Raw genomic sequence first — 26,554 nt, 5'->3', positions numbered from 1 at the left:
TTTTGTGTGTCCTTTGTGCGCGAGAAACACGGGGCACGTTTCAATCTGCTTGTCATTCGGGGCGTGACCTTCCAATTTGTTGCTATCGCGTTCATTGTTTCCCTTTGGTGGCAAAGCTGCGACTTTTCTGCGATCTTCCACTAAGGCGTCTTTCAATTAAACACACCTCGCCACGGTGGTCCAGTGGCCAAGGTACTCGCCTCCTGATCCGCAGGCCGCGGGACCGAATCCCGGCTGCGGCGGCTGCATTTCCGATGGAGGAGGAAATGCTGTAGGCCTATATGCTCAGATTTGGGCGCACGTCAAAGAACCCCAGGTGGTCGAAATTTTCGGAACCCTTCACTACGGCGTCTGTCATAATCATATGGTGGTTTTAGGACGTTAAACCCCGCATATCAATCAATCAATTGAATTAAACTAATTTTGGAAGGTAAAAATTCATATACTATTAGCATATACAGCGCCGGCAAGGTTAATTCAATTGGTAGCGAAACTTTCATACGAACCCGTAGGTTTAAAAAATGGCCAATACTCAACTACTGGTGCAGTTTAGTGATATATATATGTGCTGAGCGAGCACTTCCAGTGGACCGAAAAATAAAACGGCCAATGGATTGTCCAGTGAAAACGTGTGGCGACATTTTCTCTTCAGTAACTTGTGAGGTTCCGGGGGTCGAGCGAATTAGCATCCTCGTTCCCTCTACGTCCGTCCCTGGTTAGTTGGTGGCCAGAGGAGCAGAATCATCTTTCTGGGTCCTCCTACCGTATTTAATATACACGCGGCACTCTCCGTCACCATTCCCTATTCACAAATTGTCGCGGCCTTTTTGGAGTCGCTGGTAACCACCCTGACGCCCAGTTGTGCACGGATTATAGACACTCATTGACACTCATGGAACTCTCATAGACACTAGCTCGAGAGTTCCCTCCAGTGTATTTTTTCGAAAACTTCATGGGGAAGCTGCCCAACTGCCTAATCGGCCAATACAGTTAACCGAATCGGGAAAGAACCACTAAGGTGTTCATACCTGGCTCCCGTCTGCCCTTGGTGTTCGTGTCGCCGAAGCGGTGCACTGCATTTTCAACAGTGCTGAGCAGTTGTGTAACCAGAGTGCTCCCCGGGCACCCTGCCACGCCCCTTCCATCCCTCTGTTGGAATTTGCTTTTTTTTACCAAGACACGCGGAGAAAAAATGACCCTCAACTATAACTCCCTGCCCAGCCCGCACTTAAGATCAAAAAGGTGCCGTGCCCCACAATCCGAGAAAAAAAGATTGACCTGTCATGTTATGTTGTGTATGTCGCACTGCAAATAACTGTCTGTGTAATGTCTACATATTCCACACGAAATCCAGTTGTTTGCGATCAAAAGCTGGTCTTTATTTTCGAGAAGAGGAAACAGCAACGTCGAGGCAGTCAAAATACCTTACACTCCCTTCTACGCTGACAGCAGCTACGCCAGCTGGGAGCGCTCTGCTCGACGGATAAAATGAAGGAAAGCGATGAGAAGGCTGTTTACTGTATGGCACACATGAACTGCTCCGTATGCGTAATAGTCATACAAATGTCCCCTCTGTAGACAAATTTGTACCCATGGTAATGTCTGCAGTATTTTTCAAATGCGCGCCTGCAGGGAACTCGGTCCTGCTCGGCAGCCCCTGCTATTCTCCAAAGTAAGCACGCCGAATTTCCTGAAACAAGGCAATAGCGTCAGAAAATGAGGACTGGTCAACAAAAAGACCGCTTCTGGATACGTGAGATATAAATATACACTTGTGAAGCAAGCAGAGCGTGACGACACTGCACCGTTCAGCAGGAAATGCTTCCTTGTTTTTGTCAATGTCCTGAAACATCGGCAAGCGCTGACACTTTGCATCAACTGCGTCCGACCTTCGGCTCGCTTCCTACTCTTATCACGTTGTTAATTCACACTTATCAACAAAAAATTGTAGTTTGTGCTTAAGATTCGAGGAAACAGCTGAATTCACAATGAAAATTTTTTTACCACACGTATCAATTTCTTTCGAATTTTACACGATATGCCAGTAAGTATTCATGTTGTTTGCCTTGGAATATTCATGACTTCAATTCGAACCTGGCTATAGTGATATATGTGAGATTACCGTACTTACAAACAGAAAGATGGTGGTCTACTAAACAAGCCGGTCGACTAAGTCATGACCTCGTTCGTAAAGTAGAAAAGTGTCAGAGTGCTGCAGGCACTTGTGTGAATTGAGTTTTCTCCGGTGATATTGCTATGAAGTACAATTGTCTGTTATCATTATTATTGTATCTAACAATGAAAACAAGCCCGTAAACATGCACTTTCTTCCTTCAATGCTTTCATTCATAACACCGACAGAGACTACAGTGCCAGCCGCAACTTCAACAAAAGCTTTGAGCCATAGCGTTGAAGGGAAGCTGCACTGTCCTATTGAGGAAATAATCTTACCTAAATTCACCAAACAGGAACTAAATGAACGCGGGCATAAATAAGGAAATAAAGCAATAATTACCTGCTTGTCTGCGATCAGCCCTATATCTCACAGTAGAGGGGTCCACTGAAAAAAAATATTTGTATTGTCAAAACTTGCTTTAACCTACTAATGTCATTTGCGGAAATGACAAAACTGAAATGGACTAAAACATTAAAATAAAGAAAAACGATTGAGTGCCGTTTTACTGAAACAAACTTCATAGAAGAAAGTTCTTTACAGCAAACTTATTTGGGCTCATTATTCACCTCAGCGCACGTTTAAGCCTTCAAACTATGGCTACGTTATACCTTAAGTGCCAACCACTGGCACGCGTATGCACGCGCCTACGCGTCAAAAGCGTCTAGTCGCGCCTGTGGAGGAAAAGGGCGCGCAACCATTGGCACGCGTGAACCGCGCTGACGTCCACGCGTCCAAGGCCGATGCACAATTTTGCTTGACCTTTTGGCTTAGAACTGTCCAAGTTCAGCACAGAACGGCACATTCCTAACTGGAGCGGGTTTATATGTTTTAGAGGATATGAGAACACGTTAAAAAATTGATAGTGCTTCACCCACCACAGTTTAGACTATTTTAGAAGCAATTGACATTCCAGTGCCCAATGTAACTATATTGGTATTCGCCAGATATCAATATCGGTGCGTGTGCCGCTCTCGCGAATGAACATTCGCGTCTAGCATACTGTACATCTATCATAGGCGTGTGCAGAGTTCTCCTTAAGGAGGAGGGGGGGGGCAAAAGTTTCCCGCAGTGCCCCTCCTCCATATAGGGGCTGAATTTGCACCCCCTCACTATTATGTTAATATAAGGAGTTGACATTGAGCCCCCCCCCCTCCACTTTTTAGGGAATGAGGTGGCGGCTGCCCCTCCTCATCAGGTTTACAAACAACCGGGTTTCTATATCTGCACTTTAAAATTTATTAAGAATATGTTGAATATGCTGGTACCTTCAGTATATTTACACATCATATTTTACAGCACTCAACCTAATAATCACGCCTGAAACTTCATGATCTGACAGATTTAAGTCAGTCATAAGAATACAATTAGGGCCAGAGTAGCAGGCTTGCGGCTGATGTGTGTGTTCGAAATATCCTCTAATGCAACAAAGCACACCTGTTTCTTATTGATACAACAGGTATTGGTCATAAGATAGAAACCAAATACTGCGTAGAATGCCTTCGGGCATTTTCCATAGACGAAATGTGCTCTAATGCAACTGACTGCGCCTGACACTTTATGATGTGACAGATATCGGTCATAATATTAGAACTGAAACATTAATGCAAGACTTCTGGAAGTTGTCTTTAGTCAAAGTATTCTCTAAACGACAAACGACACCCAACTGTTCATGAAGTCACATATATCGGTCATGATATTGGTACTGAACCCTGTATGGAAGACTTCTGAATGTTGTCTTTAGTCAAAGTATTCTCTGAAACGACAAATGACACCCAACTGTTCATGAAGTCACATATATCTGTCATAATATTAGAACTGAAACCTTAATGCAAGAAAGTATTCTCTAAAACGACAAACGACACCAAACTGTTCATGAAGTCACAGTTATCGGTCATATTATTAGAACTGAAACCCTAATGCAAATCTTCTGGACGTTGTCTTCGGTCAAAGTGTTCACTACAATGACAGACGACACCCAAATGTTGATGATGTCAAAGATATTGGTCATATTATTAGAACTTAAACCATATTATTAGAGCTTAAACCTTAATGCAGACTTCTGGACGTTGTCTTTAGTCAAAGTATTCTCTGAAATGACAGACGACACCCCACTTTTCATTAGGTCACATATATCTGTCATAATATTAGAACTGAAACCTTAATGCAAGACTTTTGTGCGTCGTCTTTAGTCAAAGTATTCTCTAAAACGACAGACGACACCCAACTGTTCATGAAGTCACAAATAGCGGTCATAATATTAGAACTAAAACCTTAATGCAAGACTTCTGGACGTTGTCTTTTGTCAAAGTATTCTCGAAAACGACATACGCCACCCCACTGTTTTTTATTGAAGTCACAGATATCAGTCATAATATTAGAACTGAAACCTTAATGCAAGACTTCTGTACGTCATCTTTAGTCAAAGTATTCTCTAAAACGACATACGACACCCAACTGTTCATGAAGTCACAGATATCGGTCATATTATTAGAACTGAAACCTTAATGCAAAATGTATTCTCTAAAACGACAAATGACACCAAACTGTTCATGAAGTCACAGTTATCGGTCATATTATTAGAACTGAAACCTTAGTGCAAGACTTCCCAACGTTGTCTTTAGTCAAAGTATTCCCTAAAATGACAGACGACACCCAACTTTTCTTGAGGTCACAGATATTAGTCAAAATATTAGAACTGAAACCTTAATGCAAGACTTCTGTACGTTGTCTTCAATCAAAGTATTCTCTAAAATGACAAACGACACCTAACTGTTCATAAAGTCACAGATATTGGTCATAATATTAGAACTGTAACCTTAATGCAAGACTTCTGGACGTTGTCTTCAATCAAAGTATTCTCTAAAACGACAGACGACACCCAACTGTTCATGAAGTCACAGATATCGGTCATAATATTAGAACTGAAACCTTAATGCAAGACTTCTGGACGTTGTCTTCAGTCAAAGTATTGTCTAAAACGACAGACGACACCCAACTGTTCATGAAGTCACAGATAGCGGTCATAATATTAGAACTTAAATCTGAATGGAAGACTTCTGGACGTTGTCTTTAGTCAAAGTATTCTCTAAAACGACAAACGACACCCAACTGTTCATGAAGTCACAGCTATCGGTCATAATATTAGAACTGAAACCTTAGTGCAAGACTTCCCAACGTTGTCTTTAGTCAAAGTATTCCCTAAAATGACAGATGACACCCAACTTTTCATAAAGTCACAGATATCGGTCATAATATTAGAACTGAAACCTTAATGCAAGACTTCTGGACATTGTCTACAGTCAAAGTATTCTCTAAAACGTCAGACGACACCCAACTGTTCATGAAGTCACAGATAGCGGTCATAATATTAGAACTAAAACCTTAATGCAAGACTTCTGGACGTTGTCTTTTGTCAAAGTATTCTCGAAAACGACATACGCCACCCGACTGTTTTTTATTGAAGTCACAGATATCAGTCATAATATTAGAACTGAAACCTTAATGCAAGACTTCTGTACGTCATCTTTAGTCAAAGTATTCTCTAAAACGACATACGACACCCAACTGTTCATGAAGTCACAGATATCGGTCATAATATTTGAACTGAAACCTTAATGGAAGACTTCTGTACGTTGTCTTCAGTCAAAGTATTCTCTAAAACGACAGACGACACCCAACTGTTCATGAGGTCACAGATATCGGTCATATTATTAGAACTGAAACCTTAATGCAAAAAAGTATTCTCTAAAACGACAAACGACACCAAACTGTTCATGAAGTCACAGTTATCGGTCATATTATTAGAACTGAAACCTTAGTGCAAGACTTCCCAACGTTGTCTTTAGTCAAAGTATTCCCTAAAATGACAGACGACACCCAACTTTTCAGGAGGTCACAGATATTAGTCATAATATTAGAACTGAAACCTTAATGCAAGACTTCTGTACGTCATCTTTAGTCAAAGTATTTTCTAAAATGACAAACGACACCCAACTGTTCATAAAGTCACAGATATTGGTCATAATATTAGAACTGTACCCTTAATGCAAGACTTCTGGACGTTGTCTTCAGTCAAAGTATTCTCTAAAACGACAGACGACACCCAACTGTTCATGAAGTCACAGATATCGGTCATAATATTAGAACTGAAACCTTAATGCAAGACTTCTGGACGTTGTCTTCAGTCAAAGTATTCTCTAAAACGACAGACGACACCCAACTGTTCATGAAGTCACAGATAGCGGTCATAATATTATAACTAAAACCTTAATGCAAGATTTCTTGACGTTGTCTTTAGTCAAAGTATTCTCTAAAAGGACACACGACGCCCAACTGTTCATGAAGTCACAGATAGCGGTCATAATATTGGAACTGAACCCTGTATGGAAGACTTCTGGACGTTGTCTTTAGTCAAAGTATTCTCTAAATTGACACCCAACTGTTATTGAAGTCACATATATCAGTCATAATATTAGAACTGAAACCTTAATGCAAGCATTCTGGATGATGTCTTTAGTCAAACTATTCTCTAAAACGACAGACGACACCCAACTGTTCATGAAGTCACAGATATCGGTCATAGCATTACAACTAGAACCTTAATGCAAGACTTCTGGACGTTGTCTTTTGTCAAAGTATTCTATAAAATGACAAACGACACCCAACTGTTCATAAAGTCACAGATATTGGTTATAATATTAGAACTTAAACCTTAATGCAAGACTTCTGGACGTTGTCTTCAAAGTATTCTCTAAAACGACAGACGACACCCAACTGTTCATGAAGTCACAGATATTAGTCATAATATTAGAACTGAAACCTTAATGCAAGACTTCTGGACGTTGTCTTCAATCAAAGTATTCTCTGAAACGACAGACGACACCCAACTGTTCATGAAGTTACAGATATCGGTCATAATATTAGAACTGAAACTTTAATGTAAGACTTCTGGACGTTGTCTTAAGTCAAAGTTTTCTCTAAAACGACAGACGACACCCATCTGTTCATGAAGTCACCGATATCAGTCATAATATTGGAACTGAATCCTGTATGGAAGACTTCTGGACGTTGTCTTTAGTCAAAGTATTCTCTAAAACGACAAATGACGCCCAACTTTTCATGAAGTCACAGATATTGGTCATAATACTGGAACTGAATCCTTCATGGAAGGCAGCCAAAATGTTCTCCAATGCAATAAAACACTCCCGACACATCATGATGCAACAGATATTAGTGACCAGATTGGAACCGAGCACAGTGTGGAACACTTTCGGATGGTATATTTATTTATTTTCAAATACGGCTGCTCACTGTGAGGCTACTTCAAAAGTGGCGTACATATATACAAAATGAATGGAGTTAAACAGTAACATCACAATAAGTGTGCCAAGGTAAACAAGTATCACTACCCTTGAGTGCACCCCTGTAATAAATGAGAGGAATAGGACATTATTATAATACAAGTGCCTCCAAAAAGTCAGACACACTGGTATTAGGAATTAAACCAAGTAGACCAATCCAGTGTTTGACAACTTTATTTGAACGTGTTAGAGAGCTCTACAAATGACTTCTAAGCTGGGTGGTGATTGCGGATTAGTGCTGTGTTGAAGACTTCAGCACTTTGCTGGTAGTTTAAATATCCTTGAACATCTACAAAATGCCTCTGACACTTCTAGATGAGACAGACATTGCTTTTGAGCTTACAGCCAAGCACTGCGGCTTTCACATGTTATCAATTGTCAAAATACCCTATAATGCAATAAAGCAAGCAAAAATTTTTGATGGGACAGATACCGATCACAGGATTGCACCAGAGCACCGTACAGAAGTTTTGGCAAGTTTTCCAAAAGAATTAAACTGAATATGCTTAAGTGCATGCGTATATATAATCCAAGTTAATGCATATACTAAAAAAACTGAAGAGAAATGAAGGACTCCTTGGAAACACATACAAATATTCAATGTTCGGAACCATCGAATATCTTCAGCTCATTACAGCCTGTAGGAACAGATAAATACACGCACAGCTCTGAAAGGTCTCATAAGTCACATGAGGTACTTTTTGCATTTATTCTATACAAAGTGTAGTACCATACTAGTGCACCTTCATTCATTCTGTGCATACACGTGGTGCTTCTCACAAGGTTTTCAGTTGTCTGTCCAGCTGTAAACAGAACGCGCGTTATGTTATAGTAAACTGTAAAACGACGGAGAAGCGCCATTGTATGCCTATAGCTATGAGTATCAGAATGAACTATAAATTAAGAATGTGTGTGTTAGAATGCCTCCAAACAACGTATGTGCTACTGAGCGTGGCAGAGAAGCAGAAGAAGCGAGAAGTGAAATAGCAGGCAGTACCAGCAGCACTTAATCATGCAACTTTCTTTTTCGATCACCACAGCAACGCACGCTCGAGTTTCTGTCTTGTACGTGAATGGAAATGAGACCGCTGACAGCTCAATGTGTCAGCGTCGCAGGTACCCGACACGAAGTCACATCTCACTGCTACCAACCAGCGCACGCTTGTTATTAGCTTGGCAACAGACGAAAACGATTAGCACCGAAGCCAACGAATGTTTACGCGTCATACAGTTCGCGAATACACTTATATAAGTACGTACGTTTTCACATCACGGAAATGTGTTGGCTAGTGCGAGGTTCGCTTTCAGCGATGATAAATACCGATGTTGAAAACAAACACAGTGCAGATAAAAACTTCTCCGTATGAACTACGCGATATTTCGGGCGTCGTATATGGTGTCTTCGTTGCGACGGAAACTACCGTAGAGTTTTTTCAGCCGATGTGCCTCGCATGTGCTGGTTCATACGAACTAGATAGTAGAGGCCTGCGATGGATGCAGATAACACCGTTCTGAATCGCCTCCGCGGTAGGCGAGGGCTCACGCTCAAACCTTCGAACCCCCCGAAGTCTGTTTACACTCGTTTTTAGCACAGAAAGTAACAGATCAAAGCACAAGAACACCGACATTCTCCTTTCGCTCGGCCGACGATCGCACACGGGACGGGCGCTAGCATAGCCGGCCGGCATTCGCTGGATTTGTCGGCGTCGCTCGAACTCGGCACGAAACCGCGTCACGCTGGTAGCACTCGCAGTCATTCGTCGTTTCGTTGTCGTTCTAGATTACGAAGCGGTCATTCAGGAACGTTTAGAGTAGTTTTCATGCTTGCTTTCAGCACTCGGCTGTGCCTTCGAAGCGGCGGCCATTACGCACAGCTTTCGGAGTCATCGCGGCCTCTGGTTGGTTGGCGCCGCTGTACGCGTGGTGACGTAGCGTACGCGAGGCGTAATATCAAGCACGGCTTGATCCCTCACGCCTGCTCGCGTATGCTCCTCCGACGTCGACGCCGAGAGGCGCATTTGACGCTTTTGACGCGTAGACGCGAGCGTACGCGTGCCAGTGGTTGGCACTTTACACCGCGTAGTTTCTCTCAACAAGTCTAAAACAACAATAATAGAGCTTTTACTTGGAAGTAAGAACCATACAAATATCAGTACCTAGGAAAAACGATTCGCACTTTCACATTTTATTTCAGCGAATCCGCAGTTTCGGGACAATAAAAAGGTCACAGCTTTGCCGCGAAGCCGAAACAATGAACGTGATACACACAATTTGAAAGGTCACGAGCAGAATGGAAAGCAGATCAAAACGTGCCCCGCGTTTCTCGTGCACAAATTACGCATGAAACGTACTCACAGATACGAATGCACGCGAATAAGCGCCTCATTTGTTACTTCGCTGAGTCTGAAAAGCGCGTGCTTTTCGCGAACGGGGACTACAATGATTGCAGTGGCCTTTGTGCGCCCGGTAACTACGCAGAATCGTTCCACGTAAAGCCCGATGCCAGCAAAGGCGTGCGGTCCTCCCCTCCTCGCCACCGCAAGATAAAGGTGCGCGAGGGAGCGTCACTTCCCTTTTCTAAGCCTGGCAAAGTACGCGTAGGAAATTAAAGTGGGCGCCGCTGCACGATGAGACGACGTGCGCTCATTGCACCATCTATCTGGTAATGCCGAAAACACAACAGCGCTAAGTGGTAGATATAAATAGATTGCCGTTTTAACGGTAAAGAACGTTTTCCTGGGTGGCTCAGTGGTTAAAGCCTCGCTTTCACGACGTAGAGGTCCCACGTTTGATTCCGCGTGCCGGAGGGGTTTCCTCAGGATTTTTTTTCTTTTTTGCGTTTTCATATTTATAGATACGTATACATATACGGTGCGTGACGTCGACGCCAACGTCAGCAGCAAAATCCAGCCGAGAATGTCCATATAATTGCTATCGCAATAAAACGTCATCAATGAACTACTTCACTTGAGCAATTGCTTTGTCATTGGGTCATCAGCGCCTTATATTCGGATGTTTTATGTTCTTAATTCTGCGTAAGGTAAACAGCTCAAAGGCTTATGAACATTCCCCCCCCCCCTTTTTTTTTCTCGGGCAAACTTCGTCATGCAACACGTCCTACAGAAACCAGAAGCTGCCATCAACACCCTCACCTATTCTTTCAGTTGTGCGTGGCAGAGAGACTTTAGGAGATGAGCGTGAATTTCCTTATTTCTCACGAGCCCTCCTTTTACAAAGAGGCCTGCACTCGCTCTTTTCCGAGCTGCTGGCGTCTATTGTTTGGTGTCCCACAACACATAGCACGCGATTGACTAAGAGCGTATACATATGCAAAGACCCGCCTTAGGATAAGACGTGCTTCTTGCCATGGGGTGTCGCCTCGTGCCGGCGCCTGCACTCCGTGGTCTGTTAGCATTACCGTGGAGGAAAAAAAAACCCAGGAGAGAGTGCCTCGTGGCAATCTTGAAGACCAGCCATAAAAAAATAATAAAGTAGGAGCATGCTGAGAGTTATTACCAGAGCAGAGAGTACGATGAGAGAGCGGCGTGTGAGGGGGTTGGCTGTAGAAGCCAGGTGTGTGTGTTGGCCCATATATGCTTTTCACTGCCATGAGCCTTGTCCAACTAATATATGAAACAGGAGCATGACGAAAATTGGGTCAAGGACGCGAGCACCTTCGGAGGAAGTCGGCTTCTGGACGCTAGGCGCACTCGCTCTCGTCAAGCTTTTCGCTCCATGAACATTACACAGTATTCTCATGAGCATGCACGGGAATCACAACGTCAGAGAGCGACCACGTTTTATCACGGATGCTCAAAGTTGTGGGGCCATGGACGTAACTTATTTCCTCCATGTCATCTCTCCCTGCTTAGCTTCCAGTGAGCTCGTCGGAACGACAGAAGAGTGAACGCTTAATGCGCGTGACAATACCACTCGTTCTCGACTGTTTCGAGAAATTTTAGGCGGGAATCAATTCGTGAGGCGATAAACTGTGGTACTAACTGTAAGACTATTTCTTAGAAAAGTGGTTGATGCTTAGTTCATCATTACCCAGAGGAACAGAAATGTGAAAGCTACCAAAACAGTGCCTATGAAAGCTGGCATCGCGGAAAAGGTTTTCTCGCGCATATGCTTTTTTTTTCATCTGAAGCGCATATTTTAGGTTACAAAATAAACATGACAATAATTTAGTGATACGTGGGGTTTGACTTCTCAAAACCACGACATGATGATGAGAGACGCCGTAGTGGAGGGCTCCGGAAATTTTGTCCTCCTGGGGTTCTCTGTATACCCCTATCTCTCTGCGTACGCTTTCTCTCCTTCCATCTATACTGTCTTTTTATCTTTGTTTTTTACCTCTTTCTCAGTAGGCTTGTCCTCACCCATCACAGTTATCGCATTCTTCGCCAGACAAGCAGGTGCAGCAGAAGACGGAGAGAATGAAGAAAGCGCGTGCTGCACGGTACTTCCTTGGATAGCGAACTAAGACAGGGATAAAGACGGGGCAGACGACACGCTTATATGTGGTGTTTAACGTCCCAAAACGAACATATGATTATGAGAGATGCCGTAGAAGGGGGCTCCGGATATTTCGGCCACCTGGGGTTCTTTAACGTGTGCCCAAATCTGAGCACACTGGCCTACAGCATTTCCGCCTCCTTCGGAAATGCAGCCGCCGCAGCCATGATTATTAAACATAATAAACATCATTTCGCAATGTTATGAATGATTAGATAAGAAAACAGTGCTTAAAAGCGGACCAGGACGAGTGAAGACATGACCCAGGCGCTGAAATCGAAACTAAAATGTATTCCACTCTAGATAACAAAAAAAAAGTGTGTAAGTATTGTATCGTGAAATAAATAGAGTTTGAGTTGTTGGAGCTTGCGTCATCTTCTCACTTGTCGTCATCAATTTTTCGGCGCTGTTTTTCCCAAGTAATGATGAACCACCAAGTAGCTCAAATTTCTGTTCAATACTGCATTAATAGGAAAAATAGTGAGTAGTCTGTACACTGAAATTTGTGATCTCACCTACTGGTGTACCCATGACGAAGCAAACTTCGCTGGCAAAGAATATGTCATATCGTCCAGATACCTTGGGATCAGTCTCATTACGACCTGAAGCAGTACAAGTGTCACTTTGGGTATTGCTTGAAATTGCACGAATCACATATTAGTTATCAAACAGTATTCTATGTCGAAGATCTCAAACTGCAATCTTAAGTAGAACAACGGACTATTATGCTAACTATAGGGGATGTTATCAGAAGCAATTATAATGAAAATGCTAAGAAAGTCGAGGAAAACAAAACTTGCCACCAGCAGGTGCCGAACCCAAGACCTTGTAATTAATCGTCTGGCGTTCTACTACTGAGCTCTCGCAGCGGTGATTACTCCGTCCACTTTAGAGGTTATATATACGCATTAAACATGGGAGCGCCAGTCAACGCTGCCAGTAGCCTTTACGGTGAGTGTGGAAGTCTTTTAGGAGCGAAGCTCCTTATAGCGGCACCCGTTCGTCCCCCGTAGTATGTAAGAAGTATAACATTTTGACCTCCAAGGTGGTGCCGGCGAGAGACTTCTTCTGTGCGTTGTTGAACAATAAAAAAATAGTGCTAAATGTACATGTCAATGGCTGCTAATGGGGAATGAGAGACAGGAGCATTCAGCTTTTAGTTAACGCGCAAGCTGCGATCACCATTAGCAGCCATTGGCATGTACATTGAGCACTATCTGACAAGAAAGGGTTGCTACGTTATACGCGCTGGGTGTGACCTCCTTAGCTTCAGAAAGGTTTAGCGAGCGTTGAGCCGCAGTGCCATGAATACAATGAACTAGTATATACTATGAATGAACTCGAGGTGGTTAAAAATGGGAAGTAGATACGAAGCGCAAGCCGTAAGAAAGTAAAAGCCGAATTCTCCGCCTCTCATTTCCCATTAGCAGCCATTGGCATGTACATTGAGCACTATCCGACTGAAAAAGTTTGCTACGTCATACTCGCTGGGCGTAACCTCCTTGGTTTTCGAAAGGTTTAGCGAGCGTTCGGCCGCAGTGCCACGAATACAGTGATCTAGTATATATCATGAACTCGAGGTGATCAAAGGTGAGAAGTAGAAGCGCAACGTGAGAAAGTGTGCGTGTGCCACCTCTCGTTTAGTCCTTGGAATGTCCGCTGGATGGCGGTGCTTCTATATGGGGAATATATGATGAAAAGATGCGAGATGGTGGTACTTGGAGTGTTGAATAGATGGACGAACGGACACACAGACAGATGCATCGATGAACGCATGAACGGGCGCAGGGGTGGCTGCGTGGACGAACGCAGGGACGGACGCACGAACAGACGCACGCACGGACGGGCTGATGGACGCATGGACGGTCACACTGACGGACGCATGGACGGAGGAAGAAAGAACGAATGGACGGACGAATTCTTCGCCCCACTCGCCATCATTCACTCCGTGGATATGCTGCCATTTTTTTGCTTTTTACTGTCCAGTAGCAATGGTCTTATTACAAGCTGGCAGCTGAGCCATAATCCTCAGCTGCCAGCTCGTGATAAGACTGCACGCTACGAAAGGCTAACAGGCAAGAAAGAGAGTTCCACAGTCACCGCATGACTACTTTTGGCACTGCAAACGCTCTTACGCGTAATGCACGGGTTCGGTCTCTGCAGGCGGCACGCTATGTTTTTAGTTCAGTTTTATCTGATTGATTGATTGATTGATATGTGTGGTTTAACGTCCCAGACGTCCCAAAACCACCATATGATTATGAGAGACGCCGTAGTGGAGGGCTCCGGAAATTTTGACCACCTGGGGTTCTTCAACGTGCACCCAAAGCTGAGCACACGGGCCTACAGCATTTCCGCCTCCATTGAAAATGCAGCCGCCACAGCCGGGATTTGATCCCGCGGCCTGCGGGTCGGCAGCCAAGTACCTTAGCCACTATACCACTGTGGTGGGGCTTCCACATTTATCTCTTCACATTTACGTTACAATTACTTCTAAAACCATCCCCATGCCTTCCTTGACATCATTGTCTGTTAGGTATTATTAGTTTGTGTAACAAAAAAAAAACGAGCCCTCACATTTACATTTCTTCCCTACAAAGCAGGGCCCGGATTCACAAAGCTCACTTACGAAAACATTTTTGCGCAAGAGAAATTTTGTTGCGTAAGTTGATTCACGAAACGAAAAAACGTCGTAAGAGGCCATAGTTGTCACATCGGCCGCTGCAAATAAAGCGCGCTGGGACTGCCCGGGAACATGTCAGCGATGGTGATGCAGTTGCTATATTTGCTTACGTCACCGAAAAGTGCTCGTAAGTGGATTCACGAAGCGAAATTGTGCGTAAAAACAGCATGGCTGAGAGAAAATCCCAAGAGTGGTCCGGACCACTCTTAGGAACAATGTGGCTACTTAGAACCTGCTGCCACAGCGGTATACTTTGGTGCCCTGGCTGGTTTTGAGTTAATTCACGCCCATTAAGGGCTGCCTGATGACTGCTGGTGCGCTTTTATCTCTTTCGGCACTTTGAGTTTCGCGTGTTGTTTCCCTTGTACGCAGTGGATGGTGTTGACAACCACCACCGTCCAATAAGTTCGAAGTCGCAGTAATTGAAGAATTCTATTGGGCGTCAATGGCATAAAACTACGCATGTAAAGATTTGTGGTTGGATGAAAACCAATGTGATACGTGAATGGTCGGTGCATTCGAACGCGACATGACATAGGATCAACCTTATTTGTTATGTTGTGGTGTTGCGCCCCATCTCATCCAATTAGAAGTGCGACTCGAGATCCTTGCCTCATTGGTGGAAATTACCACCAAAGAGGTTAACGGGAGCACATTCTTTGCAAGCTATTGGAAATAAAAATGAGAGAAAGTTTCCAGTGAGTGGTTCCTAAAGTTTGTGCTCTAGTGTACTTTCATCGGCTCTAACTGTCCAATGGTTGCGATCTCTGAAATACAGCTGTCGATACACTTTGGGACGATGTGGAACAAAGCGTACTTTGTAAACCAAAGCGTATTAGGGGTGCGCGTGATTACGCATGGAACTACAAAAAAATCATGCATCTTCACCTTCACTGTTCAGACACCGATATGGACCGTGATATTATGGCAAGCAATCGGAATGAAATGACCCTAGTAACTTTGTATGACACCGAAAATATGCAAACCTTCACAATTCTGGAGCAAACCTTGGCTGAATTCATCCCTGCGTCAATTACCAGTCATTTAACTTGGCGCACGAACATCATTCAAAGGTAGAGCGAGCCACTGACATGTATTTTGTGCGACGTAGTGACCACTTGACCTAAGAATAATAGCGTTGCGAAGGCGAATCCCCTGTCGCATGCTCTGATCGAAGCAGACGACAAACGCGAGCAGACGACGGCTTGGCCGACAGGCACAGCTTGTTATTGGTTGTGAAGCAATACCCTCTACATCAGCTCACTCCGTGACGTTGCCAAAACACTTCTTTCATCTGGCACGCCTGTCCTGTTCGTCATATCACCCCCCTCGCACATAAGTGAAATTTTTTTCACGCCGTGAAAATAGTGCAAGTACTTTCTAAGAGCTCTCTTACGTGCGGTGCAGTTGTCGAAAACAACATGGCGTCGTAAACAGCATATCGGTCGGTGCGACTTTCAGCAAATGCTTCTCGCACGAGTTACTTCAGCGTTTGACCGGTTGTGTTGTGATTACAGCAGCTCTTTCAGTGCGTGTGAGCAGTGCGGAAAGCTGTGGCAGTGCAATGGTGTACGGTGAAGCGCAGCGAAGCCTGTGCGTCGGTGTGGTTATCAAGCGGGGATCGGCGTCGATGTATCGACGGCAACTAGCACTCGAGAAGCCTGCAATGTGTGTTTGTGTGCCGGTAACAGTTCGTTCGCTTGACTTTCCAGTCTCTCAGTTGGGTGCTGTGCGACATTTCGGATTGACAGCGTTTTGACACGTTACTTGAGTGACCCCAAGTACGTACGGAAACGTATGAACTACGCGCTCGGTTCTTGCTTCGCCACTAGTTAGCCCGTACGCTTCTATTTACTTGAGAGCAATGTACTGTTCGGTGGTGCTGTGTTGACGTTCCAAGACTTGTGAACAAGCTGTGCTCGTGTGACCGAAAATTGAAAGACAGCGTTGATAACTGTTTTGCCCGGCGAAGTTGTGGTGGGGCAGCTTAGCGCTTTTGTTTGTTAAGTCGTCACTTCTCCTTTTTGTGATAACCATAGTCCTAGCGCTGTGATGTGATCAACCAAAACTGCGAGATGCTACATTCTGTTGTGGATCGTGTTACTTTGGAAGCGCGCCTAGACTGTTCTTCGGTAACAACTTGAGAGTTCTATGTGGCAGCGAGAGCCCGTGAACGTCCAGCTTCCCTTCGGCCCGCAGAAAAAGCAAGGATTTCACCGGTGCCTTGCTTTGAATGAAGTTGTAGGCCAATATCGCCTAACTACAGGTTTCCGAATTCGTCTGGCCATCGTTTTTCACGGCACTAGAGCCTTGACAACAGCCGGTCATGGCCAGTTCTTACACTTTATCAATGGACGTGCACGCCTGGCCAGCCCTTCATTGCTGTCATTGGCAGCTTCCAGTCTGCAGATGCCCTTTGCCTGTTGGCCGTACTTGGTTCCTCATGACACCGACGGCTACTAAATGCTGCCATCGGTGAGTTCACCTTGCAGAACTAAATTTCACCAGTACTATAATTCACGCAGTTCTATAACGTGTGCAAGTTTTTAAGCCCATCAGATGTAATGTTTCTCTATGGTAAGTTGAAGCATGAAAAATATACTACTACTGTTATATACATACATATATTATGGAGCAAATACATAAAAAGTTTTTTGTGATTTGATACAAGTGAGCTCTTGTTTGATTATGAGGTTGGGCCTATCGATTGACCACGTTTGATAGTTGGAAAGTTAATGTGAATTTATTTTTCAGAAGCCATGGCAGGTTGCACTTAAAAAATTTGTTATTTTGGAAAATTAGTTCTATAGACGATTACCACTGTGCTAGTACTATACTTCAGTAGGACATACATATTGCGGTACGTAAATTTTACATGAGGCTTCAGTTTATTTCAAAGTGATTATAGCAGATTTTGGTCACATTAACGAAGTGATAGCTTCCTCAAATAAGTATTAGAAGTAAGTGCTTTAATGATTGTTTTTAAATATCTCGTTTTTGGCTCTTCACAGATCGCAGAGATTGGTTTGTTAAGGTCCTGTGATTCATCGGTTGAACATTCTGGCACATCAATCCTCATCATTACTTGGAGCACCTGTACAAAAATAGGAAGGACGCGTTCTCCCTAACTATTCAAGCCTATGTCACTGCTGGGACTGTTATCATTCAGCGGATGGGGCGTGGAAGCATGCATGGCAGCCTCATCTGGAAGGACTGCGATCTGCTTGGGAGCTTCGAGCGCACAAAACTGCCTAACGGCTGGCTGCAAGGTTAGTTTTCCTTTAATACATACGATTACGTGAACACCACTTACTGTGCACAAATTGAAAACCCAAGCATGGTTGCTTTCAGTGGATACCTGTAATATTCTTACACATAATTCTTATTCAACATTTATAGAACTAAATTGCAAGATATATGAGAATGTTGAAAGCTGAAAGCCTGCAGCTTATGAATGAAACTCCAATAATCTGAGGCTCAAAAGCTTGTGCTTTGAAACGAGCACAAATACTTTGATTCCTTATTGAGCTCTCGAGCTTGTGACTCTCTCTGTGGATCAAGTGCTCTGGAAGGAAATAGCAAGTGGGTGAAAATTGCCTGGCTGTTCACAACTTGTAAGGAAAAAGACCTATTGAAGAAGCTTCAGATGACATAGGGCCAGTAACTGCATCTTTTACCTAATGTAGCTTTTTCTCTCTCAGTGCTGTTGCTTATGTTTCAGCCGAACATGTTCACCACGATTGCATAGTGATATATATTTTTCTACAAATTGTACCTGACCTAAGTATGCATTGTTGATCTCTAAAGGTGACGTTCAGTGTGTTTCAAAGCCATGGCCTCTCATTTCTCTGTCTGTGGCTTGCCTATTTCAGCAGCAGAGCGATGCAGCTAGCACACATGCAATCCAAGTCATGGAGCGCTCCTTTGGTGTTCTGTGCAGGACGCAGCATATCCATCCGGCAAGACACTGGTATCAACAACAATGGTGAGTGTTGGTGGCACCTGTAGGAGCCCGTTGTGTTTGTTGCGTATGATTATTTCCCCTGATGAAGTGCATTTTTGAAAGGTTTTCTTCATTTAGAATAATAGATGTCAGCAACAAGCACACTCATAATCCACAAGTTCTTTGTGTCTTCTAGACTGCCCATTTGCTCCTATACGCAGTACGGTGAGCTGGCTATGTTAGACAGCCTTAAAGTTAGGAACATTGGCTGTTCCGTTGTAATGCAGTCTCACTTGTATTTCTTAGTGAACTTATTTGTGGTCTGCTTCTCGCACCTAGTGTAAAAGTCAGAATAGAAGAAACTTTATTGGCTTTTTATGTCTGGCAGAAGTTTCATGCCTTCATCTATAACATTGTAGTTTTGCTCTTGTATCATATTAAATATATTTTCAGTCTTCACTGTTTGTGTGTGTGTGTGTGTTGAGGCTTGTCATTGGCTTCTGAAAATACAACAATATCTGTAAATATGAGCACATAATTGACAACTATACACTCTTGCATGTAGCATGGTTGTAACAATGATCTGTATTTTTCTAAGTTCCAGCAGTAACAAAGGGTTTGGTGCTCCACGGTCATGTACAGTGTATCAAGAACAGAGCACAGAAGACCAACAAGTATAAAGGGACTGCCAGTGACTGTTCTCCTGCTCAAAGTTTACAACAGCAGAAAGAGCACATTGTGATGTCAGGAGCAGCTGCTGCTTAACTTCTTAGCAGTGCATTATTCAGCAGTTCAATTGCTTGCATTCAAAATTATTTAAATTTTGCATGGAAGATACCAAACTATGACACTAATTTAAAGGCAGCAGTAGTGTTAGTGGGCAAATATTTTTGAGCTGAAGTTTTTAACATGTGTGTTAAGTGCCTGCGTGCCTCTACATTTACATGCCAGAAATCACAGCATCCATGGTCGCCAATGGTAACTGTGTCTGCATTCTTTGTAGTACAAGAAGTAAAGCCATGGATGCAGTAATCATGTACTTAGTCGATGTAATCCTTCAGTGTACACTCATTTGTATAGCACCATTGATGCCATGAGTGTATAAGCTCTGGGAAGTGAATCTATGTGGATTATTTTATTTGGAAGGAAGTAGATCATCACTACTTCTAGTATATCTTAAAGAAGATTTTAGTGCTTGGGTATTATCCCACTGCCTGTCCGTCCTTCAACAGTCTACTTATCTACTGTGTAAGTGTAACTTTTTAAATGTATACTTTGCTCGGATAGGTTTGTTCATAATGTAATGCAAGTGACTTATCATCTATGCAGCTCTACTCAGACTAGAAATAAAAGTACTTATTTTTATATGTAGCTATACTATGCATTCACTTGTGTTTTTCTAGGTGCCTGTACAATTGTTTAGCCCTACAAAAGTGCTGGTATACTCTAATATTGAATCTGGCATCTTAAAATAGTTTGCTAGTGGAAGTAAGAATGTGTTTACAATCAATATTACTATCCTCAGATGAACTGTGAAAATTCTGTGGAAATTTATTTACATTTTTTGAACTTTGTGAAGGCAAATGTTGTTATGTTCTTTTATTGTGGTCCCTGTTTCATGCAAATGACACATAATTACTTTGCAGTGGCATAGTATTAGTTGTTATTTTACACATATGTGCTGAGCAACATCGCAGTTGAGGCCAGCAGCAAGACATACATGCAGTGCACTGGAGCATCACCTAACATAGTGTACAGTCTTTGCCCACCAGTAAACTCAATATTTTTCAAGCAGACTAATAGACAGCTGTATGGGAACTGTGTTGATGTGCAAACTTTGAAGTCTTCTTGAGGAGTGTTTTTCATCATTTTTGTCCAAGTGAAGTAGCTACCCAAGGCCACAACTGGTGGGAATGGGGTGGTTTCCTCTCTCCAAAAGCACTCTTACCAGCTGCCTCAATGTTAGCATGGGGTGAATTCACGAACTGGAAAAATAATTGGTCTTTGTTTTCTTGGCCGAAAGAGTCGCTTCCACCGTTGAGCCACCACGACGCGCCAGAATAGAAACGTTTAGCTAAATAAAGTTGATTCTACTTTTGAGAAGTGTTTTGGGGAAACGAAATGGCACATATAGCTGTCAATATAAACACTGTTTGCACCAAGGAGCTTAGTAGCTTATAATTGTATTATTCATGTTTTGTCTAGAATTTACTCGTGCTGTGCCAACTTTCAGCCCAAGTGTCCTAACATGCTTTGTTAGTGGGTTGTGAATGAGCCAAGCTATGTAAATAAACAGAGTGATATTGCAGACATGTACAAAATATTGATGCAAAGCCCTTTTCTTTAGCATGACATTGTCAAGGGCTTTATTCTTGTGTTTTTTATAAAAACTGCTTGTCACTGGGCAGCAGCAGAAAACTATGCATCAAGCTTTTGCGAGATAATTCGAGAAACACCGTGTTCAGACATAACAGTGCCGGTGGATATCTCTCGTAAGTTACTTTCTGTAGTATATTCAAAATGAGTGTATTAGAATTGTTGTTTTATAGCCATTCATTTTAATATTTACACATGAGTGTGTGTATGTGTGTATGTATGGGTGAACATATGTATATGTGTGTGTGCGTATGTGTATGTATGTATGTATGTATGTATGTATGTATGTATGTATGTATGTATGTATGTATGTATGTATGTATGTATGTATGTATGTATGTATGTATGTATGTATGTATGTATGTATGTATGTATCTTTTAAATGAGAATCCGTTTATCATTGGTGAGTAAGTTTGGTAATGATTTGGCTGAATTTGTTTCTAGTTATTTCTCTTTTGAGCCATTATACATTTCAATTTGTTTTGTACTGCATAAAAATAAATGTAACCTTACACAGAATATGTGTGTTCGAAGAAGTTTCATTTCCCAACCTACAGTCATGGGCAAGAAATTGGGTAAAATGGAACGAACCTGCGAAGATTAGTTTCGAGCATAGCTACTCTACATGGCATATCTCGTACACATTGCGTTGGTTGAATATGTCGATTTCAACCTTTAAATTTTAATCAGAATAAGCAAGCTATCCCCCGTGGTTGTATATGTGTGTGATATATATGCATACTGTGATACCGGTTCGCAATTACAATTAAGGTCACAAACCTAGTCAAGCTGAATACACGAATTTTGTCCATGCACCTTTCATCTGCACTGGAACTGTTGTTAATAAAAAATAAACTTCAGTTTAGAAATTTATTCTAGTAACCAAAAGCAGGGTATCTCTTTATCACACAAATCAAATTGCCATTGTTCTGTTCCATTCTGGACAATAGGGGACCCTCTCAGCAGAACTCGATTACCTGCTATAGTTCATTTTAACCATTGACAGCGACATTACACTGAAGCGTGCAGCATGACAAATAGCGGAAGAGAAGACACAAACTAATCACTCTGTTCGCGTCAGCGCTAACTGTCCGTGCTCTTTGGTCTTGCTGCATGTGATGATGCCCACCAAATTAGCACGAAAGCGTGTCCCTACAAAGGCAGTCAACTTGGCTGCAAGCAGTTAGCTCACTGCATGTGTAGATTTTCTTCAAAACACCGTGAAGACTGATTGCTGGTCGAATATCCAAAGACGTGAAAAGTAATATACCAGGTATGATATTGGTATTTCAGCACTGGACACTTTTGCGATAAGAGAGGATGGAGGAGAAAATTATGAACCCTGAATTGTTTAATTTTTTAAGGAGCACAGTACAGCGCTTTTGGGTCAAAAGGGGAGTGAAAGAAGCAAGTGCGAAAGCCTACTTCTCAAAAAACTAGTACCCGCCACCACGCATAATGTCAGGCCGGGCAACCTCTTGAAAAAAAAAAGTGCTCAGTGATTCTGCGAATCGAACCAAGTACCTCCTAGATTGTAGTTGAGCGCTGTAACCGCTCGTCCACTGCAGCAGTGCTTGTGTTCGCCCTATTGCTGATATATCGTCATTCCTTCGAATGAAGCCAAATGCAAAAACGTCCCGTGAAACTTTGTCAAAAATAGAAAAAATAGTTAGAATGCGTTTTCCCAAGGTTACTAGAAGATAGAAACCGCGACGTGTGACTGTATAACCGTGCGCTATTTATTCGTGTACATTACTGTCATTACGTTGGGATAGCCAGCTCTAACGTACGCTACCTTCTCATAGTTTGCCAAATATAGATAAGAAATTAAAAATATATATCGGCCTGTGACAACGCTAATCAACTATTATGAGTTCACTGTCACTAGTGTCACTTTCACTAGATGAATGCTCAGTTTGCTTCCATTATCGTTATTTAGGAAAGTTTTGGCTCATTAACTCAACTCTCAATTGCTCGGTGGCTTAAGGCCATCGAGGAAATATTTTTTTAGCTACAGTCGTTAAATAAAGGCGAGTGCTTGGCTTTGCACAGCCCACCAAAACGTCTATTACAACGTACGCGGCATCCCGTAAACGCTGTAGCAGACGCTCGCGGAACTGAAACTTAGATGCAGCAAATCATTGGCTATCATCGTATACTCTCGATGCTAGACGCTTTGAGTGCTACCTTGATATTATCGGCACACACTTCTTTCTTTCCTTGTCGTTTCATCGGCTATCGTGTGTCCTCCTTGCCCTCTTAAGTGCCGAATAAGTTAAATTCATACCCGCGCTATAGTAATCCCTCCAGATAAGAGAACTTTTGGCTAAGAAAATGCGTAGCCAAAGAGAAAGCTTTGTGAATTCGGCCCCAGTTTAGCATTTCAGACGTTCTCAAAGGGGCAAAACTATAAGCCCCCTCACAGCAAAGGAGCCTTTCACGAATAAAATTACATTTTTTGTCAACACACATCTCATGATTATCATGTTTGCACTAGTCACATACATTTGTCATCCATTTACGTACTGTTATACCAAATTCCTGTATGTGACGTTCGCGAAACGGCGTACCATACACTTTCAAAAATCGCGTCTGTTTACGGACAGAACAGCGGACGTAGAGTCTAGTAAGTATTACACTCCACCCCTTTGTGAACATCAAGGATACACCAAACATTTAGGAACCACAGACTTCACCACTTCGCGAATATAACGGATACAGCACACGTTTACCGATGATGTTTCGCTGAATAATGCAAAAAACAAGTATCTCCTCCATCAAAAAAAATTAAGTGAAAGTAATTATTTGCAATACGAATGACCTCCAGAAATTTATACTAATATGGCCATCGCATACCATCACCGCATCCATCGCCACGACGTGTTCTGCATAGCTTTTGTTCTACGAAACTGTATTTGTTCCCAAATGGTGTTTTAGACGGGCATCGCAGAAAGATAAACCATTCGACTATGGCGGGCGCAACGGCATCGTCACCCATCTGTCGGCAGTCACTACTCTAGTCACTAGCTTCACTACTCTCCTCAATGGCTAAGACGCACACAAGGAACGGGACCCCAGTTGGCGCTGCTTTTTAAAGGCGATAGGGACCTTCGACGCAAAAATGTTGGTCCGTCTGTCTGTCTGTACATTTGTCTGTTTGTCCACCCTTAACGATACTGGGCACATCAAACGGCATCAGATGATATCCCAAATGGCTGACACCATACGCAGCACCACCAATATTGCTCAGGCTTTAGCATTCATACTTGTGTGATTGTCAATTAAAAATCAATTATTGCGCATATCTGAGGCAAGATAACAACACGTATATATTCTGTATGTACGGCTTTTACTGGAAGAGGCATTCGTAAGTAATTCTAAGGACCGTAGCGTATATCACGCTGCACTGACCATGGAATGCTTGAACGAAAAGGCAAGTGTTTCTAACGCTTTGCTAAAGCGACACGGTGGTGGCACCTACCCGTCACCTTGTGTTCCACGCCTTATCACCTCTGAGACGGGCGTGCGTGACCGCCACAGAGCCGCGCGCTTGGTTTTTCAAAATAATTGCCAGATGGCGCTCATGTCTCATGTGCGATGTGACTTTATGCGCTTCTTCGCCTCCGCTGCACGCTCGAGGCACTATAACGAAGCGCCTTCAGAATACCATTCACCATTTTTCTGGCGCAAGACTATCGTCTTTGTACATTTGCAGAGTAACATGCAGATTTGGGGCTAATTTTTTATCCGGTCTCCATCTTGGAGGTGAGTGCCTTAAAGCTAGTGTCACGAATGATCTGTTTCGTGAAGTAACTACGCAAACTTGGGGGACCTTTAACTTTGCCTTCAAGAGTTGAACGTGATAGCGAAATTCGGCCTCTAGCGCAACCTTCAATCGCTAAGTGCATACTTTTCATATGTTTTGTTACATATATACACACGCACGCAAGTGGTAACTCCTGATAATACGGGCAAGCAAACTACGAATCGGAGCCCCCGATGGCACTCTAGTGTCTGACTTGCATCGTAAAATTGCGACTAGGAACCGCTGCAGCCATGGAGGACGATGCAAGTGGTGTCGCGAAAGCAAAGCTGCCGTATTTCACAACCACTACCTAATCTGTGACGTCTAGACTATCGCAGCGCTGGCCTCTCTAGTGGAGGCCATTGCAGCCAATAGTCTTGTTTTTGTGCAGAGGAAATGGTAAAGACTCGTGTTCAGCATTTGCTTTCCACATCGCATGTTCAAAACAGCCTTTGAAAGGTGACCTTCGGGGGTTCGCAGTTGTAATTTCTGTGTTGAATTTGACACTGGCAACCTCAAGCCGTAGCGAATGCAAATATTTAGTGCTTGTAACCTAGCAAGAGCATTGTAAACATCGCTCATCTTGCTACCCAATTAGTCAGTTAGAGCACGAAAAGTCGGAACAGCACCCACTAGGACATCCAACTTTTCTTTCGTAATTTTACAATACTTTAATGGGATGAGTGGCGGTGCCATGAAGCAGTTTGTATAAAAGGTCAGGAACTACACATTTGATTTTGAGAGCACATGTTCTGGCTACTTTTAAACTATTAGGATTAGACTCATCAATGTCAACTTGTATAACAATTATGAAGCTTAATCTGTGATGAGTAGCATCTTTCCTGTTGTAAGGTAAGGCCTCTCGGTTGAAGTTCGTAACATTATCGTTAATTATCAGTGCAGCTTTCATAAGTTTTATCATGTGACACTGGACTTGCTGGTCTTTTTGAGACTGCATACATTTGCTACTGGACATGGGTTCTAAGGTTGACGCATTGTTTCTGAATTTTCCTAAAACTCTTGATAGGGTTTATTACTACAAATTTTACTAATACAGCCAAACATTCCTCTTGGTGTGCTCACTTGGATTACAGACTTTCTTTTGTGCAGCACTCCATTTACATCTGTTGAAAATGACAACTTTTCTTCTGCTTATGTGACATCTGGTGTATTCTAAGGTAGTGTGCTCAATGGAGGCCTGTAGCCAGAGGGGTGCCCAGGGGTTTGTCCCCCACCGTAATTCACATGTTGGTGGTTGTCAGGCTGAGCATAAGTAATGAAGGAAGTAAGTTTTCGTGGCCATCAGCATGTGCTCCCCTGAAAAAAAATTCCTGACTACGGGGCTGTCTCTTCATGAGTTCATTGTTTCTTCTTGCTAAATTCTGATACTCTTTGTTTTTACCTCGAATTGTATGCAGGTGTACAAAATACAGGGTGTTTCAAAAAATGTGTCCATCATCATGATCATCATCATCAGCCTGACTACGTCCCCTGCAGGACAAAGGCCTCTCCCATGTTCCGCCAGTTAACCTGGTCCTGCGCTTGCTGCTGCCAATTTATAGCCGTAAAATTCTGAATCTCATCTGCGCACCTAACCTTCTGTCTCCCCCTAACCCGCTTGCCTTCTCTGGGAATCCAGTCAGCTACCCTTAATGACCAGCGGTTATCCTGTCTACGCGCTACATGCCCGGCC

General features: G+C 43.0%; 1 protein-coding gene and 1 long non-coding RNA gene across 3 annotated transcripts in view; one reads left to right on the top strand and one right to left on the bottom strand.

The window, feature by feature from the left end:
- Positions 1 to 1,360: 1,360 nt before the first annotated feature.
- The window catches only part of LOC119179143 (uncharacterized), a 56,206-nt gene continuing 31,012 nt past the window's right edge, over positions 1,361 to 26,554 (bottom strand). For both annotated transcript variants that reach the window (XM_075868223.1, XM_075868224.1), the window contains 3 exons: positions 12,570 to 12,656; positions 2,516 to 2,560; positions 1,361 to 1,690 (listed from right to left, as the gene is read on the bottom strand). In XM_075868223.1, the coding sequence (XP_075724338.1) occupies positions 1,515 to 1,690; positions 2,516 to 2,560; positions 12,570 to 12,656 (308 nt within the window). In that variant the 3' untranslated portion in view covers positions 1,361 to 1,514. The remainder of the gene's footprint in view (positions 1,691 to 2,515; positions 2,561 to 12,569; positions 12,657 to 26,554) is intronic.
- On the top strand, positions 16,089 to 18,713 carry LOC142767009 (uncharacterized). Its single transcript, XR_012884704.1, has 3 exons — positions 16,089 to 17,212; positions 17,749 to 18,006; positions 18,678 to 18,713. It is a non-coding gene; the product is annotated as an uncharacterized LOC142767009 (long non-coding RNA).

Source organism: Rhipicephalus microplus, chromosome 7 (assembly GCF_043290135.1).
Source record: "Rhipicephalus microplus isolate Deutch F79 chromosome 7, USDA_Rmic, whole genome shotgun sequence".
Taxonomy (NCBI): Eukaryota; Metazoa; Arthropoda; class Arachnida; order Ixodida; family Ixodidae; genus Rhipicephalus; species Rhipicephalus microplus.
This window is presented reverse-complemented; position numbering and strand designations above follow the sequence as displayed.